The following is an 18,450-nucleotide window of genomic DNA, read 5'->3' on the forward strand; positions in this document are numbered from 1 at the left end:
CTTGCAGACATTTCATTACCAAATTAAGTAACACTGATAGTTACCTAGTCTGTTAATGAAATGTCTCCAAAAAAAACAACAAAGCTCAGAGAGCACTAAGGACTACACGTTAAATTCTTAATATGAAAACACAGATGTGATACAATAGGGGTAGAAAAAAGGTAGGATGAATGAGATATGGATTCCCTTTCATTTATGTCTTGAAGCAAAACACCAACAGTTTTGTCTTAATTTGGATTCCCCACTGAGTAACTTGGTCTAAATGGGCCTGTACAACTCTATGGCCCTGAGAGAACAGATTGATAGAATCTACTAACAATTTTACCACTGAATTTTGTGCTATACAAATACCTTTTTTATTGTTGCAGAAATTCAACTAACATTTTTGAAGATATAATGATCTATTCAGGTAAGGCAAATACTTCATGCAAAAAAAAAAATTTACTTATAAAGAAAGGTTTCACTTTACTGTAAAATAAAATGAATACTAGTTTTGGATGATGAATTAATAAATATTAGGTTGATCAAAGCAATTAAAAATAATGGGTATATCCATACATACAGAGAAATACATACAGCTACACATACAGAAGTATATGCATGTTCTATTATAACACTTTGATTTACACTTTTGTAAGAAGAGTTAAAAAATAACCACATAAACAAATTTACAGGCTTAATGCAGTATTTGAAATGTTATAATCTAAGTTCAGTTTTTTCAAACATTTCACTTGTGTACTCTAACAGAAATAAAGTTCAAGTTATCTCTTTAATATTATTCAAGGGAAATCCTCATTAAAATTAATGCTAGTTTTGACTTTGTCAAAGGGCAGAATTTTAATAAGAAGTAATGAATATACTACATTTAGATGAATTAAGCAAGGTGGTTGCTAGAATTTTAATCATTTTTGTTTGCATTAAATAACTACTTTGCATTATTTAAAAAAAATACTTGTAAATCTATATACAATTGCTATAATCTTTGTCAGTTATTAAATCAAACTGATTTTTCAGGATGAAAAAGGTAACATTAGTGGAATTTGGGGGATACCATATATTCAATTTAAGTCTATATGCTACAAATGTTTATGAGCATTTCACTTGAAAGTTCACCCCCCTCCCCCATTTCAGGGATGGGGTGGATGGTAATAGGATTTGTTTCCTATTACAAATATACCATATGGAAAGCTGCTGTTCATTACAAGGTAGAGTTTACATTTTATGTATTAACAGATTAGAATAAAATTAGAGATTTCAAATAATTAAATAAATTAACAGCTCTCTCCTCCCCTCCCTCTTTCTTTCTCACTCTTTAGAGACCTTTTAAATCCACTTATTCATCTTCATACTAATCCAGAAATACTCCCAATATCTGCAGTTAATACCAGCAGGCGCATTGATCAAGCTTGCAATATTTTAAATTATGCTCTCATCATGGCAATCTTTAATTTAATGGAGAAAATTATATTTTGCATAAATTCCAATAGTTCTACATATTGCTGATGACCTGTTATTTCTGCTTTTGTTTTCATAATACAACTTCTGTTTTCAGTATTTTAAATCCAGTGGGTTGTTTTTTAATTGGAAAAGGGTAGTGTTATGTCCCCACACACATTGAAAGCAAGCTCATAGTAACACCAAAGATTTGCAAATTAAAATAATTTTAATTTAAAATAATTAAAATTGAGTTGTCATTTTTTTCTGTCTAATTGCTATACATTATTTCTTAATGTTATATTTGAAAATTTTATTTGAAACAAGTTTAAGTTCAAGATCATTATATATGATAGTAAAAAAGACAAATACTATTGCATTCATTGAAACTAATTTAGTAAAACTAATCCCAGGATATTTCTGTCACGCACGTGTACAGCTACATATACATACATGCATAGAGAGTTCTTTACTTTTTTTATTCTCCAGTATGCTCTGCTTCAAGCACTGAACTTCATTCATTTCTAGAAAAGATCTATATGTACTTCTTCATTCACATGATTCCCATTTCTGCTTCATTAAAGTTATTAATATGGTAGGTGAAATTTCTTTTGATGTTAACATCTTAGTTTTCATCTTAAATTCATACCTATGACAATTAAAAAGTATAGCATTGGTTTTTTACTTTGTGATAAAAACTTTAACGTTTAACTATTATCTACGTTTTCTGATGGCATATGCAATAAGTAGGATTTGGAATTCATTAAATACTTTATCTTTGTTTCAGCTATTAATCTGAGCAATTCTTTTTCGGTTTGTATGTTGGAAACCAATAGAAATTATCCTTTAATTCTCTGAGGAGTTCAGCTGCTGTCATCACGGTACAGGTAGTCCTCAAATTATGTCCATTTGTTCAACAATTGTTCAAATTTATGGTAGCACTGAATAAAAGGACTTATGACCAGCTCCTGAAATTACAGCGGTTGCAGTGTCCCTGCAGTCATCTGCTCAGAATTTGGGCATAGGGCAGCCGGTCTGCACCTACAAGCACAAAAATGCTTCACCTGCTTTCATCCACTTCTCCCCTCTTAATTTTGCCCTAGAGGTCCTGCCCTTTGTGACCTTCACCATCCACTTGGTCCCAGTGCTAACGAAACATTCCTCATTGGCGCTTAGTGAGGCAGTTGCTGGATGCACAAGGCTTTCTTTTCCAGTTCATGCATGAGTTTAGCTAGGGTGGCAGAGTGCAGGGCACTAAGAACAGCTGGGCTGGAAAGGCCAACACAGTTTCCTAGGCAATGGTTTTGCAGTGCATTGCTGGAGCTTCCTGTGGTGACTGGGACTTTCTGGAGTCTTTGCGCTATGGTACTTGGCTGGGCTGGGCTCAGGCTGGGCTTTGTATTCTGAAGGGTTTGATGCTGTTCTGTGGCTCAAGGTGAGCCATGTGCAGATCTGTACATTAGGGAAACAAAACAACCACTTCATAAACACATGGCACAACATAGAAAAACAAACCCATCAGGACAAGATTCAGAAGTCCATCTGCCACTTGTTAGGAGAGCAAACTCCACATTTTGGATAGAGAGGACCACTGGTTTGAAAGAGTGGTAAGAGGCCATCTATGTCAAAATTGTATAGAGGGAGAAAAAAATAACACAGTCCTTTCAACAGTTCCAAGAAGGTTCCACACCCATTTGCACTACTTAGGTGACCCTGACAGCACACATAAACTCCCCAGGTTTCCTTGGTGACTTCCTAAAAGAATGCAAATGATCACCTGTCTGCAAGCCGTATAAATCTTTCCATTCCTATCATCCAGCCAGAGCTGAAGAAGCTTCTTGGATGACAAAGGAAATGTCTTCAAAGAAAAATAAGAAAGTCCAGTTGCCTCATGAAAAAGCACCTTTAGGAATCCTAATTATGGTTAAAGACTATACAGACTGTAAAAACATACCCAAACTACAAAAAGGGGGAAAAAAGGCAAACCCATTATATTGATTTCTCACTCAATTTCACATTGGACTATAGCAGTTGCTTGTACTTTCGCAGTCTAATTATTTTTAAATTATATACTTTTCTGATTTGGACAAAGACTAAGGATATAAATATGTATAATTCTAAAAATACTACAAAGGATGTGGCCAGAGATTAAATATAATAGGTTGATCCAAAAAAAAAGCTATTTTCATTTTATTGTGCTAGATTTATCATATCTTTGCAATACATTATTCGGCTCTTATAAGCAACAAAGATGAGAGATAAAAAATTCTAAGAAATTATATTAAATTGGTAGTATCTTATTAAACATTCTTACATTAGCAAAATTTATCCAATATAGAACCAGATTATGCAATCACATGCAGTCAGATATATTTATTTAAAAGAAATAAAGGTTTTTGTTTACTCAGCCAATTAGACAGGTTACCATAAAAATGTAGATTCAATCCTTACCATTTTTTGTCTTTGGAATATGATAATTTTTGTGACTTTTTCCTTCATAAAACATAAGAACTACAAATATATTCTTAATACAACTTTATGCAGTTTTTTTCTTGGTTTGTTTTCTTAGAAAATTTAAAGCACCAAAAGAGATTCAATTTGAAATGATTATACTGCTTTATGTTATAAAACATGGATTTCAGTTGCCCAGACTGACAAATTCTGGGAATTGAAGTCCATACATCTTAAAAGTTACAAAGTTTGAAAAACATGGATTTATAGCAGAGGTGCTTAGATTTGGCCTGTGGGGTCACCCTGGAAACCTCAAAAGACCGGCTCGCCGTGCCTTGGCAGAGGGCTGCACACAGCTCCCCAGGCTCTGTTTTTGGCCACAACGGCCTCCTGCAGTCCTTTGCCAATGAAAACAGAACTCTATTTTCGCTGGCAGAGGGCTGTAGGAGGATTCCCCCAGCCCCACCTGGGCCATCACAGATGCTCCTGACATGAGTGATGTTAAACTGGCCACGCTCCCTACCTCCCAAGGTCAACACAACCTTGAACAACCTGATGCAGTCCTCAATGAAATCGAGTTGGACAACTCTGATTTATAGGTTATAGTTAAGATCCAAACATTCACTGTTGAGTGTATGGATTTCTTTAATAGAAAGAGATTAAATGGTCACAATGCATATAAATCTATGATGTCATTATGATTAAATTACGTTTGTTCCACTTTTATCTATAGGAGAAAAACGCATTTGCGATGCTTGTTAAATGAGCTTATTTTGTTCTTCCTCTTCCAGACAAGTAGTTGATTCAAGGACTGCAAAAAGAAATGTCAATGAAAATAAGAATACAGAATAAACTATGCTTCACTATAATTCATTATAACATAACTTCACTATAATTCTCTTCTCTCATTTTGGTCCTGTCCTGAATCTTCTTTGCATCTAATAACAGAGGAAGAAAATGCCTATTGGTGCTACTTCTGATAATGTTAAAAAAATTCCTCACAGTTTTCCAGTTTGACCCAAGTTTGCCTACAAGAAATGACAGTTCCTTTTAAAATAAAGCAATACATCAGCTGTGAAAGCACAACCTTTATGATAAATGCAGCATCAAGTTTGACTATCCTTAGAAAGAAGGTCTTCTAAGAGAATAATTATCCGAAAAGGTGGCAGTGGAAAAAAGTTAAAGCAGGGAATCATCATTATTAGTTTCCCCAGGTCTGGCTTTTCTTAAAGAGTTCAAGGTTTCCCTTCATTTTCTCTTCACACAACACTAGTTTTCAAGGACATGCTGTAACAACTGTCACCTGCATTAATCCCTTTGGATCTCTTTGGTGTATGACTTTTCACTGTCTATCACAACAATTTCCTTTGAATCTGAGGCTTTATTGTCCCTAAACCTGTGAATCCCTTGGACTGCAAGGTGATCAAACTGGTCAGTATCAACCTTTTAGAAAGCCACATACTGAAGATGAAATTCAAATACTTTGGCCACCTAATGAGAAGGAAAGACTCACTAGAGAAGAGCCTAATGCTGGGTTAAGATTGAGGGCAATAGAAGAAAAGAATGACAGAGAATGAGGTGGCTGGATGGAGTCATTGAAGCAGTAGGCGTGAGCTTAAATGGACTCCAGAAGATGGTAGAGAACAGGAAGGCCTGGAGGAACCTCCATGGGATCGCAATGGTTCGGACACAACTTCGAAACTAACAACAACCTAACAACAACAATATCTTTAAGGGACCATATGTGCTTTATACTATAGGTACTAATTAAATAGTAGAAATCTAGTAGAAATGATAAAGCAGAGAACACGAAGATCACTTGAAAGCTGTACAAGTTCAAGTATAGAAAAATTTGGTGTCTTATACTTTTCTATAGAAAAAGTTTTCTGTAGAAACTTTTTCTAATTTTTTTAAAAGAACATGAAATAATATGAACAAGTAATACTGGCAATTACCTGCAATTATCATAAATTCTCCTATTTAGCTCTTCTTCATTATAAATTAATACATAGATTAAACAGTGATGGAGAAATGTACAATATATACAGTAGAAAAAACATTTAAGTATCTACAGTTTTTCCATTATGGCTTTTAAAATATACTTTTATCTTTCCCAACCTGCATACTTTTTTTTCACTTTCTTGTCAATATGAGGTGTGTTGTAATATGAGATATTAATATAGCTTGCTCATACAGTTTTGGCAGTTAATGTTAGGTTACAACTTTTTTACAATGTAAGGATATTAGAATCCTATAAGGCACAAATTCAGAATTTATGGTATGTAATTATGCTAATACCAGCTATTTATATCATAGCTGAGTGGTATCAATGTGGTTTAAAGAGTTTGCAGCCATTAGCCCTTTTCAAAGCTAAATTGCAGCAGTTGAGATTATTTTGCATGTGGAATCTGTCTTTGCCACTCTGCTTTCTTCAAAATGAAGAATTACAACTCCTGTTGTTTAAAAATCTTATCAAAAATATTATATTATAATTCAAATTGTCTTTTATTAGTTTGGTTAAATGTTTCCAGTTTTTTTCTTTTAGAAGCACAAAAGTAAATTCCTTGTTTAATGGATATGCAGCTTTTTTGCTGTCTCTCAATATGGAATATTGGCTTAAATTGGATTCCTAAATCTTATGTAGTCATCCACTTCTTCAATCTTATGTCATAATAGTTAATAGGATAGAATTCAAGTCATTGAAAAAGGCAATCACAAGATGCAATACTATTTTTAGAACTTAAGTTATACTATGGTATAAAAATGTAGAATATAATGATTTGCATATTTATATGCTAAAATATAAAAATTGGCAAAATTTGATTAACTATTTCCAATTAATTTTCATTTACCTTCTAAAGAATACCATAATACCTCTAGATTTCAGTAAATTTTGTTATTTTACTTGACAATTACAGATGAAAAATACTCCTGTATTGTTTTTCCATTACTAATACCTTGTACTTTGGATAGACACCAAATGAGTAAATAAAAAAAAATCTGAACGTGAAGCACAAACAGAAAACACCAGTAATCAGAATATTAAAAATATAATAAGCATACATTACTAGGGAAAATGCCTTCAAAATACAAGGTCAGAGGGTGCCCAATATTCCTTGAGGAAATTCGTTCCAAAATTTGGGGGTTGCTAAAAGGAAGGTTAATTGTCTAGCACAAAATCTATGGAGATTCTAAGTCATCCTTGTCATGGTTGTCCCAAAAGTGCTTTTTTAGGAGGCAATTGGACTTTCATGTTTTTTCTTTGAAGACATTTCACTTCTCATCCAAGAACCTTCTTCAGCTCTGAGTGGATGGTGGGAATGGAAGATTTATATTCCTTGCAGACAGCTGGTCATTTGCATTCTTTTAGAGAGTTGTTGAGGTCCCTTGGAGGTTTATTTGTGTCCTTGGGGTCACCTGAATAGTGGAAATGGGTGTGGAGCCTTCTTGGCTGCAGTATGTTTTCTGCCCTGTGTCCCATCACTGTTGAAGTCAGGTGCAGGCTGTTGGGGATGAGTCTGTGTTTTCTGCATCTCAAATCAATGTACAAATGCTTCCTGTAGTCTTCAAGATTTTCTGGAAATCCGTTCATACTCCCACACCATTTGAAGGGTATTCATCCCAAGTACATAGCTAAAAGTCTATGAAGATTCTCAGGTCCTCCAGATCATGGTTGTCTCAAAGGTGGAGGAAGCTGGACTTTCTTGTTTTTACTTTGAAGATATTGTTCTTCAGCTCTGACTGGATGGTGGGAATGGAGAAATTAGAAGAAAAATGTCTTCAAAGAAAAACAAGAAAGTCCAGTTGCCTCTTGAAGAAGCACCTTTGTATTTTTACTTATGGATATGGAAGTAGTCTAGTCTTGTACTCTTGTATTCAGTAGTTATATTCTGGAGAGAATACAGTTCAATTCAGTTTTTATTATGGTCACAGACCAGCATTAAAAAAATACTTTATGAAAATTGACAACAAGCTTTCAGTTTTCTAGTCTCCTCCATGTTCTTATACAAGTAAATATTTAAGAAAATGAAACCAAAGCATATGAAAATGTTGATAGAGTTGAGCAATTCCAGTGTGCTGCTTCTGATTATGGATGCCATTAACCTTTCTATTGTTGCATATCCTGAATAGGCTTATGTGTACTTTATAAGCTTATGTGTACTTTATGTAATGATGGGTCTCCTTTCCTATTGTCATTTTTTTGACTCCCAACTATTGCCTGAATAAGTCCCTGTGGTTTTCTTAGCAAGATTTTTCAAAAATGATTTGTAATTGCCTTATTCCTAGGGTTGACAGAAAGTGCCTGGCCCAAGATCATTCAACTGGCTTTGTGCTTAAGTTAGGGCTAGAATTCATGGTCTTCTGGTTTCTAATCTGGTGACTTAACTATGATGCCAATATGGCTTTCTTATGTAAGCTAGTCTATTATTAATAACACCATCAACAACATATTACACTATATTGATCTGCAGCTGTGATATGCAATACAAAGAGCTGTCTTACGATCTTGATCAGCTTTAAATGAAAGCACTGTGGCTTCACTCCTAATATTCTGGAGAAAAAGTCTGGTTCGGGTGGTCCTCAACTTACAACCAAATTTCTGCTGTTAAAGTGAGATATTTGTTAAGTGAATTTTGCCCCATTTTACAACCTTTCTCGCCTCAGTTGTTAAGTGAATCTTGAGAGTTGAAATGTAAGTAACCTGGATAAATGAATTTGGCTTTCCATTGACTTCACATGACCTCTGGACATAGCAACAGTCATAAATATGAACCATATTGCTGAGCATCTGGATTTTGATCACATGATCCTGGGGATGCTGCAAAGGTTTTAAGATTGGGTATGCTGCAGATTGGGGATGCTGCAAAGGTGAAAAGTGGTTGTAAGTCACTTTTTTCAGTGCTGTTGTAACTTTAAGTGGTCATTAAGTGAACTGTTGTAAGTCAAGGACTACCTGTATTAGAGTAATATGATTGAGCCACACAAGATATAGAAACAGTTATCAAAGACAACCTATAACCCATAAGCCTTAATGTTAGTATATCAAATCAGTGAGTATATAGCATTAATCAAGTTTTAAGTTTTTATTAAACTTTGTGCACGTTTAATTAGGAAAGGTGTCTGCTGATAGATAAATACTTCTTCCAAATGATTCTAGAGAACTCCCCCCCGATAGATCTGCAAGAAACAAGTGTCTTAATAGATCTTATGATAGCAGATGTGCTAGAAAAAGGGATGCAGATAAGGAAAAGACCCGGGACTGGCATATCTGCAGTAGTCATGTAGTTACATTAAATCCCAATGAAAATTCTCCCCCTTATACCTGTTCTTTCAATGCCTTTCTATAGGAGTTAAGCTCACCACCATAAAATGGCATTTTGGCTAGTCTGTGAATAGGCATCTGCAAGGTGGGGCACAAGTGACAAACTTGGATCATAGCAGAAAAACAATAACAATTTACTTGTGTCAGATGTCAAGACCCAAATAGGTAAGGTCAAACAGATTTAACAGATAATCAGAGTTGGAAGGGACCTTGTAGGTCATCTAGTCCAATCCCCTTCCCAAGTGGGAGACCCTACACCATTTCTGACAAATGGCAGTCCAATCTCTTCTTGAAAGTCTCAACTGATGGCACTCCCACAACTTCCGAGGGAAAGCTGTTCCGTTGGTTGGTTGTTCTCACTGTCAGAAAGTTTCTCCTTATTTCCAGGTTAAATCTCTCCTTGTTCAGTTTCCATCCATTATTCCTTGTCCAGCCTACAGGCACTTTAGAAAATAGCTTGACCCCTTCCTCCCTGTGGCAGCTATCATGTCTCCCCTGGTCCTTTTCTTTACTAGACTAGCCAAGCCCAGGTCGGATTTTGATACCATGTCAGTTAACCATAAGGTTTATTTTTTTCATTTTAACACAATCTCGGTTTGCTCTGTACAGCAAAGAAAGGATGGAATTGATAGCATTTAATGAGGTTTGGAATGCCTTATAAGTAAATAAAGCAGTACTGTAATTATTTGCTCTGCATTCAGTGTCTGTTATTAAACAGTAGCATCGTTAGGTAATTGCAGACTCTTATCCTCAAGTTTCCTTTAGTATGAATGAAACCAGAGAACCATTCTCCATACATATAATCTTGAAAAAATACCTTGTAATACAATGAAATAAATTCTATGATATTTTAGGTTGGTATAATATAATAGGTAGCTGGTAAGTGAATATCACTTAGATAGGATTAGTGTTTTTTTATTGGTATTTATAAGGTAATTTAGATAACAGTTTACTCTATAACATTAAAGATTATATTATTACACTGTATTTTTATATTCACAACTACTTAGCATTACAGATAGTTCTCAACTTACGACTACAGTTGGGATCAGAATTTATGTTACTTAGCAAGGTAGTTGTTACGTTGTTTTGGATAATAAGATAGTGGCATATAAATTACAAAATAAATAAGTCATAAGCAATTTTATTATCTTTTTTGCCATGGTTAAGTGAATCACTGCATTTGTAAAGTGAATTATGCAGTTTTTAAGTGAATGGTTTCCCCCATTGACTTTTCTTGGGAAGTTTGCTATTGGTGATCACATTAACCCGGGATGCTGCAATCGTTGTAAATACATGCCCGTTGCCAAGTGCCCAAATTTTTATCACATGACTGGGAATGCTGCAATAGTCCTACATCTAAGTAATTTATTTGAGTGTCATTGTAACTTTGAACGGTCACTAAATAAACCCAATCTGTACTAGAGAACACAATTGAAACAAGGTTATACATTTTGAGTTATTCTCATTTAAGTTACTCTCATTTAAACTAAGATATTTCACTTATTTTACTTGTATCCGGGGTTAGTCAGAAAAAATCCTCTCAGCTAACGTGATTAATAAGGAATTTATATTCAAATTTTACTTCTCCATAAAAGTAGTTTGTGAAAATTTCAGTGCTTACCCTCTGTTTTCAGTTGGCATGCTATTATACTGAACAACAAATCTGGAGCAAAATAAACTATAAGGAGCAAAATAAACTATAAGCATTTTATGAATTATTTTAAATTGTTTCGTAGTTAACTAGTTGTCATTCTAAATTCATGCTGATATTAAATTTATCTACAGTTAAGTCATAAAGGTAGAACAAATTCAAAAGCAGAAATAATTTCTGTATGATTTCTTACTAAAAGTACAGAATTTTTGAGTAGTTCTTTTTCAGGGCTATGTTTCAAATTTGATTCGAATGAGTAAAGAGAGCTCTTCTCTACAGCTAAGTAGTTCCACTTGGGTTCATAATCCAGTTATGGAGGTCTATGTGATGGTGTTCACATATGGCTTTGATATGTTTATATCTGATTGAAATTGTTCATACCAGCAAACGTCAAGTGGCCTGATTCTGAAATAAGTATCTAGAATGGCAGATATATGGTCTCCAATTATTTTCATGAAGATCATAGTACATTTTTATCAATGGACTTTTTTCTTCATAATATGCTTTACTTTCCAACATGTACTTGTCTATCTGCTTCCTGAGCCAAGTATACTCTGCATTACAATTTATTTTGTCAAAGACAGTTAATTCTTTATGGTGCCATTAATGGCATCTCTTCTTCCCACATTGTAAAAAAAACTATTAATACTGTAAAATTCCCTTTCCGCCAAATCATTATATTAATTATTAATTTATTTTATAATACATTTCCATATTTATTAAGGTATTATTAAAAATTAATTAAATATTAAATATTATTTTTTCCAAACAAAATTAACATATTAGAAGAAAAATTCTAGGTTGATCTAAATCCTGAAATGGAATGTTGTACAGATCAATAACAATGAATGAATATTTGTGTCTTCCCTTTGTCAGTTGTGCTAGTTTACTGAGGCATATAACAGAAGATTGCCTGGAATATCTATTCTGCATTTAGAAAATCCAGAATGCCACATATGTAAAAACAACATTAATTGCTTTCTTATTGTATACTTCTTACAGTGAAATGTCACATACAGGTAGTCCTCGACTTATAGCAGTTCAGTTAGTGACTACTCAAAAGTTACAATGGCATTGAAAAGAGTAACTTATGACCAGTTTTCAAATTAAGTCTGTTGCAGTATTTCATAGACATGTGATTAAAAATCAAATGCTTAGCAACTGACTCATATTTATGACAGTTACAGCGTCCCAGGTTCATGTGTTCACTTTTTGTGACCTTCTGACAAAGTCAATAGGGAGGACAGATTCACTTAACAACCATGTTACTAACTTAACCAGTGTAGTGATTCATTTAACAGCTGTGGCACATAAAGTAAAATGGGGCAAATTTAACAAATGCTTCACTTAGTAGCAAAAATTTTGTTCTCAGTTGTGGTCATAAGTTGAGGATTACCTGTAGTTTGAGACATAGTTTAAGAGAAAGCAATCAATTTTTTATGAAGTTTTTATTTTTTACAACAAACATGCAAACAAAACATAAAACTATCTTTCAATTATATACATACAGTGTGTCAGTTGGTTACAATCTTTTGTGCTATCCTTTTGCCATTACTCAAGTTGTATAAATTTTCACCTTGTCAATCTAACATTTTTATGTATTTATCAATCATTAATCATTCATTTGACTGAACTATTTTTCCATCATTTTATGGGAGATATTCTAAATTTCATTATACTTTAATCTTATACATTCATCTAATGGTTATATATTTTATATTGTATTCTATATCAATCTATTAATTTTTTATTGTAAAGCTTCCTAATTTATTTCTTTACCATGTCTTTTTATCTAACCATTGATAAAATAAATCCCATATCATATAAAATTGTTTGTCTTCTTCTCTGATTTCAAATGTCAATTTACTCATTTCAGCACAGTCCATGATTTTCTTAATAATTTCCTCCTGCATAGGTATTTTTTCATTTTTCCAATTCTTAGCAAATAAAATTCTAGCCGTTGTTAAAACATTTAAAATCAAATATTTCAATTCTTTGTTGTATATTTCTGGTATAATTCCCAATAAAAAAATCTCAGGTTTAAAGTATGCGTTGTTTTATCATTTTTTCCAACCATGTGTGGATTACAGTCCAGTATAGAAAGCAATCAATTTTATGAACTTGTAGCAAGATAACAAGTTAGTTTTATAAATATTTTAGGAGTAAAATATTAGAGATAAAGAAATATACTTTCTAGGAATTGTTTCCTAAAACATAATTTGAATAAATGTGATATGTATAAAGCTAAGAGTACTAAATATTTCACTTTATATTACTATTTTCTTGTCTTGTATATCATTTGTCACTACAAAATTTCATTTTCATCTTACTGCTATACAATTTTAAATATTTAATTTGAATAAGTTATGAGAAGTAATACTTAGTTCATAAAATACAGAAAAAAAACAATCTAGGAAAATACATGAAAGTGACTATTCTCCAATGACGGCCTATCCAATCTAAGTCTCAGCACCTCCCACTGCTGGATGCTCATCTCAGCTCAGAGAGAATGAGCGTATCAGGTAAGTACTAACACCCTTTTTAGTTGCAAAACAATAAAAGCAGACATGGCACAGACAGCAAGGTTTTTGTTAACACGTTGTATTGATTTAGCATTTGGGTATAATTACTAATTAGATAAGCATAAAAATTATTTCTTTTTTTTTTGTAAATTTTATTTGAGTTTTCACAAAGAGAAAAAAAATGCAAATAAAACATCTTTTTTGAAAGCAGCATAATCCCGGGTTACATTTCTTCGTACAGACACAAATTCAGGTTCATGCTCATTTTTATATTCTATTCCATATCTTATTACTATTTTACATTTTCTGCATAGCTTCTCCCCTCTTTTAATTTTCTCAGTTTTATTTTAATTATCTCATCTCAATTCAAATCATTGTATTTATATTTTTTGTCTGTTCTGTTTCAATTACCTATTATCTTTTCTCATTAAACAAAATTTCTCCTGTAGTTACTGATTGGAGTATGACGCTTTTATATCTTTTCCCTAAAGTTGTAACATTCAATATAATACATAACTTCCATTTGGATTCTGCTTGGTTCATTCTTAAAATACACATTGTATTCTTAAAAAAAGAAAAAATATATATAAATGTATATAATTAAAACAACATTCGATTCCAATTCAATTCTATCATTAATATTAATATTCATTAAAGTCTTAACATGTTTAACATTACTTTTCGATTAAATATCATACTTCTATGGGAACAATTATAAGCTTTCCATAGTTAATTCCCCCCCCTTCACTTATATTTTATAAAACATTAACTAATTCAAATGTTCCCATTCCTTCCTAATTCAATTTTCTCATTTATTTTATTTCACTTATTTTATTCACAAACATTTCATTAAATTACACTAACTATTTTATCCCTCATTTTAATCATACGTTGTTTCCAATTTTCTAAAGTTATTTCTATTACTAATATAACAATACAATCTTATGTACCTTTACAGAATCCCTTTTTCAGTTAGATTTTCACCCATTATCTCTACATAGGTCCTGTTTCTCTATATCTTGCTCCGGTCCTTTGTAACTTCTTTTCCTTTCCTTCTTCCCTCTCTTCTTCTCTCTCCCCTTTTTACCCCCTTGTCTCTCTACCTCTATTTCTCTCTTCTGTATTCCCCTTTTCTGTTGCTTTCCAGTATTATACTTATTTTTTGAATTATTTTTCTTTTCTTTGGTTGTTTTTTTAAGTCTTAAATTCTCCATTCTCTTTCCCCCCTTTCCTTTTTCTTCCCCACGTAGAATTTCTTGTTCATTAAAGATGGCTTCTTCTTTGTCCCAGTCTTCTTGTTTTGCAGTCTTTTCTTGTTGTTTCTCATAGTTCCAAATCTCCATTTCTAAGAATTGAAAGACAAAGCCAAAAGAACCCTTCCCTTCTTGTGCATCTTCTTTGTACTTTTTAATTTCCATTTTCAATTCACCCAGAAGTGGTGCCATTGTATAAATTTTTAAACAGCCACCCAGTTGATTCTAGTCATTCAAATATAATAACCAAAAATCCAAAGATTACCAAATAATCCAAAAACACACAAGCTGTTTCTTTTTTGCTCTTTTTGTCCCCACTTTCTCTTCCTGGGGTTACTATTTAGTTGCAAAGTTTCAGTTAAAATGTATCTTTTAGAAGTCTTGTTGAAGTTTTACTTTAGATTCTTTTTAATTCCAGGCAGTCTCCTCCCTCTTCCAGATCCTGCCCTTGTTCTTTTTCTCTCCCTTCCTGCTTATGAAAAAGAAAGTTTTTAAAGTCCAGAAATATTTATTATCCCTTTGCCATTTTGTTTTATTTTCAGCTTAATTGCCTATTGATGTCAAAGCAGATTTTTCCGATTTCTTATTTAAGTCTCTTAGTTGTCAGTATAGGGAAGGAGAAAGAAGAAGAAAAAGCCAAACCTTTCCCTTTTCACTTTCCTTCTCTGCTTCCGACTCTTCCTTGGGAGCGATGTTATTTTTTGTAAATTTAAATCCCAGGGTACCTTGGTTGTTGCTTTTACAATTTAACCGGTCAGGCAAAACTTTCACTTCTTATCTTCCTCCTGCACATTCTTTTCCGGTCGAGTTCTCCTTTGTGGTGGCCATTTCTGACCACCGCTGAAACCGCCTTCGGGAAAGGGAGTAATGGCCAGATGAGGAGGGGAGATGTGGCTCTCCTCGACCCTGCTGGCGGTCTCCCCCCGCTTCACCACCTCTATGGGGTAGCTTAGCCCGAAACCAGCCGGCTCGGGGCGCTCCAGCGGCAAGCCCAGACAGAAACCGCGCACAATCATGGATTTCTGTTTGTCGCTGAAGTCCTTCAAACCCAGCTAAAAAATTATTTCTGTAATTAGCATACATGATATTCTTCCGACTAAAATCGGAATTCCGATTTTTTTCTTTTCCGAACAGCAGCGCTGTTAGTTTGGACTACCGGTAGCAGGTTTCTGGCTGGCTGCTCTTTTTTGCTCGTGATGCTCTTTGCAAAAACAAAAAAACAAAATCTCTGTGGTTTTTGCATTTGCAAGGTACAAAGCAACAGCGGCGGATTGCGCGTGCTGGAAAGGGCTTGACTGTATTCCGGTAAAAGAGTGAGAGAGAGAGAGATCGTAAGAACAACTCTTGCTTTTTTCACCAGCCCCGGGCGCTGGGGGGCTTGCAAGGGAGAGAGTGACTCCTGCCTCCTGCTGTCATCATCATCTTCTTCTTTTGGGTGGGTGGGAGAAGGAGGTTGTGTTTCTCAAGGCATGCAAAAAAAAAGAAAGAAAAAAATAAAAATAAAATGCATGGCCGAATTGTTGGGAGGGAGTTGAGCTGGAGAGGTAGCCGAAAAGAAAAGAAAAAAAAGAGAGCTTGGAGCAGCGACTTGAACTGGAGCTCCCTTGATTAACAATTCTGAATTTTTTTCCCTTTCTTTTTTTACTCCCTTTCCGCCGTTGATATTAAGATCCTGTGCCTCCAGGGCCCTGTCGGCAGTGCGGGGGGATGATTAGATTTGGGGAGGAGGGCGAGGTCGGAAGGAAAAGGCTCCGGGATTGGGCTTGTAAGGCAGAGGGAAGGTTTCTCTTTAGGAAGTTGGATTTCACTGCTCTTTGTGTAGCTGTGTGGGATACCTGTATCGAAGATTTGGCCAACAAGACTTAACGTTGATATTACTTCCTCTTCTGTGACTTTAAAGGTCAAATAATAGTTGCAGCCCCCAACCCACCATCATAAAAGATAATGCATATTGCACTGGCTTAGCTTCCCACTTTAATATGTGTGGCACCTTAAAAAACCAGCAAAATGTTATGGCACCTTTCATAGAAGAATGCTTCATTAAAATGATGGTTGCAACTACTCCACATTTCTGCAACATGGTCCCCTCCAGCTGTTTTGGATTTAAAAGCAAAGAGGGCCAATCTAGAACTGAAGAGGAAGACAACTAGCCAAAAGACAGGCCAGACTCAAAGTTATGCTATCAGCTCAACTAGCTAGAAAGAAGCATAGAGAAGCAATGCTGATCAAAGGAAAGGGAACAAAGAGAAAGTCCAATTAGAGGTGAAGCATTGTGGCTGTTTTTCTGTCTTTTAAGCAGGGTTTGTTTGTTGTTTTTGTTTGTTTGTTTTATTTTTTAAATGTGAAATCCTTTGCCCAAGAGCATTCTCATGGTGCTTTTTATTATTATTTTTTGTCAAACAATAAAACTATCATGCAGACTCACCTTGAAAAATCACTTTTGATTACTTTACTCTGCTAAAGCTTCAAGGGGGAGTTGCCAATTTAATTCCCACCGGGGCGCTGCGCAGACCGCGGCGGGTGCTTAGGCAACCCCTGCACCCCTGGCTACTTTTCAGATTTTTTTTTCAGAAGGGAATATCATGCCTGATTAGGTATAAGATAAAATATGGAGTTTATGTATATGTGGTGGGTTCATGTCATTATAGCCTCTTAATTTTTCAGATTTTTTTATGCAGGCAAGAAACTAAGTTTATTCTAAAACGTTCTAATCAGTTTATTTTTCTTTTTACTACTGAAGTAGTAGGAGATTTTGAATCGGAGCAGATTGCTGACATGGTTCAAGCCCCTTAAATCTGACTTTGGAAGTGGTAGGCAGGTGCATGAGTGCTTCCCCATTTGCACAAACGGTGGGCAAGCATGTGGGGGCATTCCATTTGCACATACCTGCGATTTGTGCAAATGGAGCTCACTGCTTGTGCAGAACCATCCCGTCCCCTTCCACTGCCAGTTTGCAAAGTGGGAAAGGTTGGGGAACTATACTATATATTAGATCATTCTATAAACTAATATATTAAAATTTTATATTGGCCATTATGTTTACTCTAGTAGATTGAGAAAGAACTTTAAAACTGTTACTTATCCAGGTTAGAATGTCATAAGCCTTTAGTCAGCATGACAGAGCATCTGTCGACATAAATGAGCGGGAAATCTATTTTTTATTATTCAAAATTTCATGAGCTTCCAAACTTAGCAGTACTAAAAGTTTGACATACACTATTAAAATACATGCAAACACAAAATATCTTTTGTAAGGATGTTTTAGCTTAGATTATTTTATCTATTGTTTTATCTATTATTTTATCTATTTATTGTTTTATCATAAATGACACTTTACAATATCACAGTGTCTAAGTAGAAGGAAGGAATCCATCCTAACTGATTGAAGTAGTATTGGGTCTGCTTCATCCTACTGATACATAAAAGAAGATGGAAATTATTAAACTTCTGCAGATGAGAGTATCATATTATGCCATTATAAATCAGTTTCCAGTGATGGCAATGGAATTCATTTTGTTCTTTAAAAATCTACGTTAGGTCTCTTTAAATATTTTTATTTTATTTTATTTGGTTTGTCAATTGCTTACAAGATAATAGGTATAAGTAAAAACATAGTTATGAATACATGGATACATATAAGAAAAATAAAAGAAACAATAGGACAGGGACAGTAGGCACATTGGTGTGCTTATGCATGCCCCCTACAGACCTCTTAGGAAAGGGGTGAGGTGAATAGTAGAAAGTCTAAAGTTTTTGGGGTTTGGGGAAGAAACCACAGAGTCAGGTAGAGTATTCCAGACATTGACCAGTCTC

At 34.4% G+C, this 18,450-nt stretch overlaps 1 protein-coding gene across 9 annotated transcripts in view; it reads left to right on the top strand.

The window, feature by feature from the left end:
- Nucleotides 1–18,450, top strand: part of RALYL (RALY RNA binding protein like) — a 223,883-nt gene that overhangs the window by 16,100 nt on the left and 189,333 nt on the right. For 6 of the 9 annotated variants that reach the window (XM_087931464.1, XM_087931469.1, XM_087931466.1 and 3 more), the window contains one exon: nt 369–409. The exons of the other annotated variants lie outside the window; for them this stretch is intronic. In XM_087931464.1, coding sequence (XP_087787590.1) covers nt 397–409 — 13 coding nt within the window. In that variant the 5' untranslated portion in view covers nt 369–396. The remainder of the gene's footprint in view (nt 1–368; nt 410–18,450) is intronic. 9 annotated transcript variants of the gene reach the window in all.

This window comes from Pseudonaja textilis, chromosome 3 (assembly GCF_049901715.1).
Source record: "Pseudonaja textilis isolate UNSWEBS1 chromosome 3, rPseTex1.2, whole genome shotgun sequence".
NCBI classification, from domain to species: Eukaryota; Metazoa; Chordata; class Lepidosauria; order Squamata; family Elapidae; genus Pseudonaja; species Pseudonaja textilis.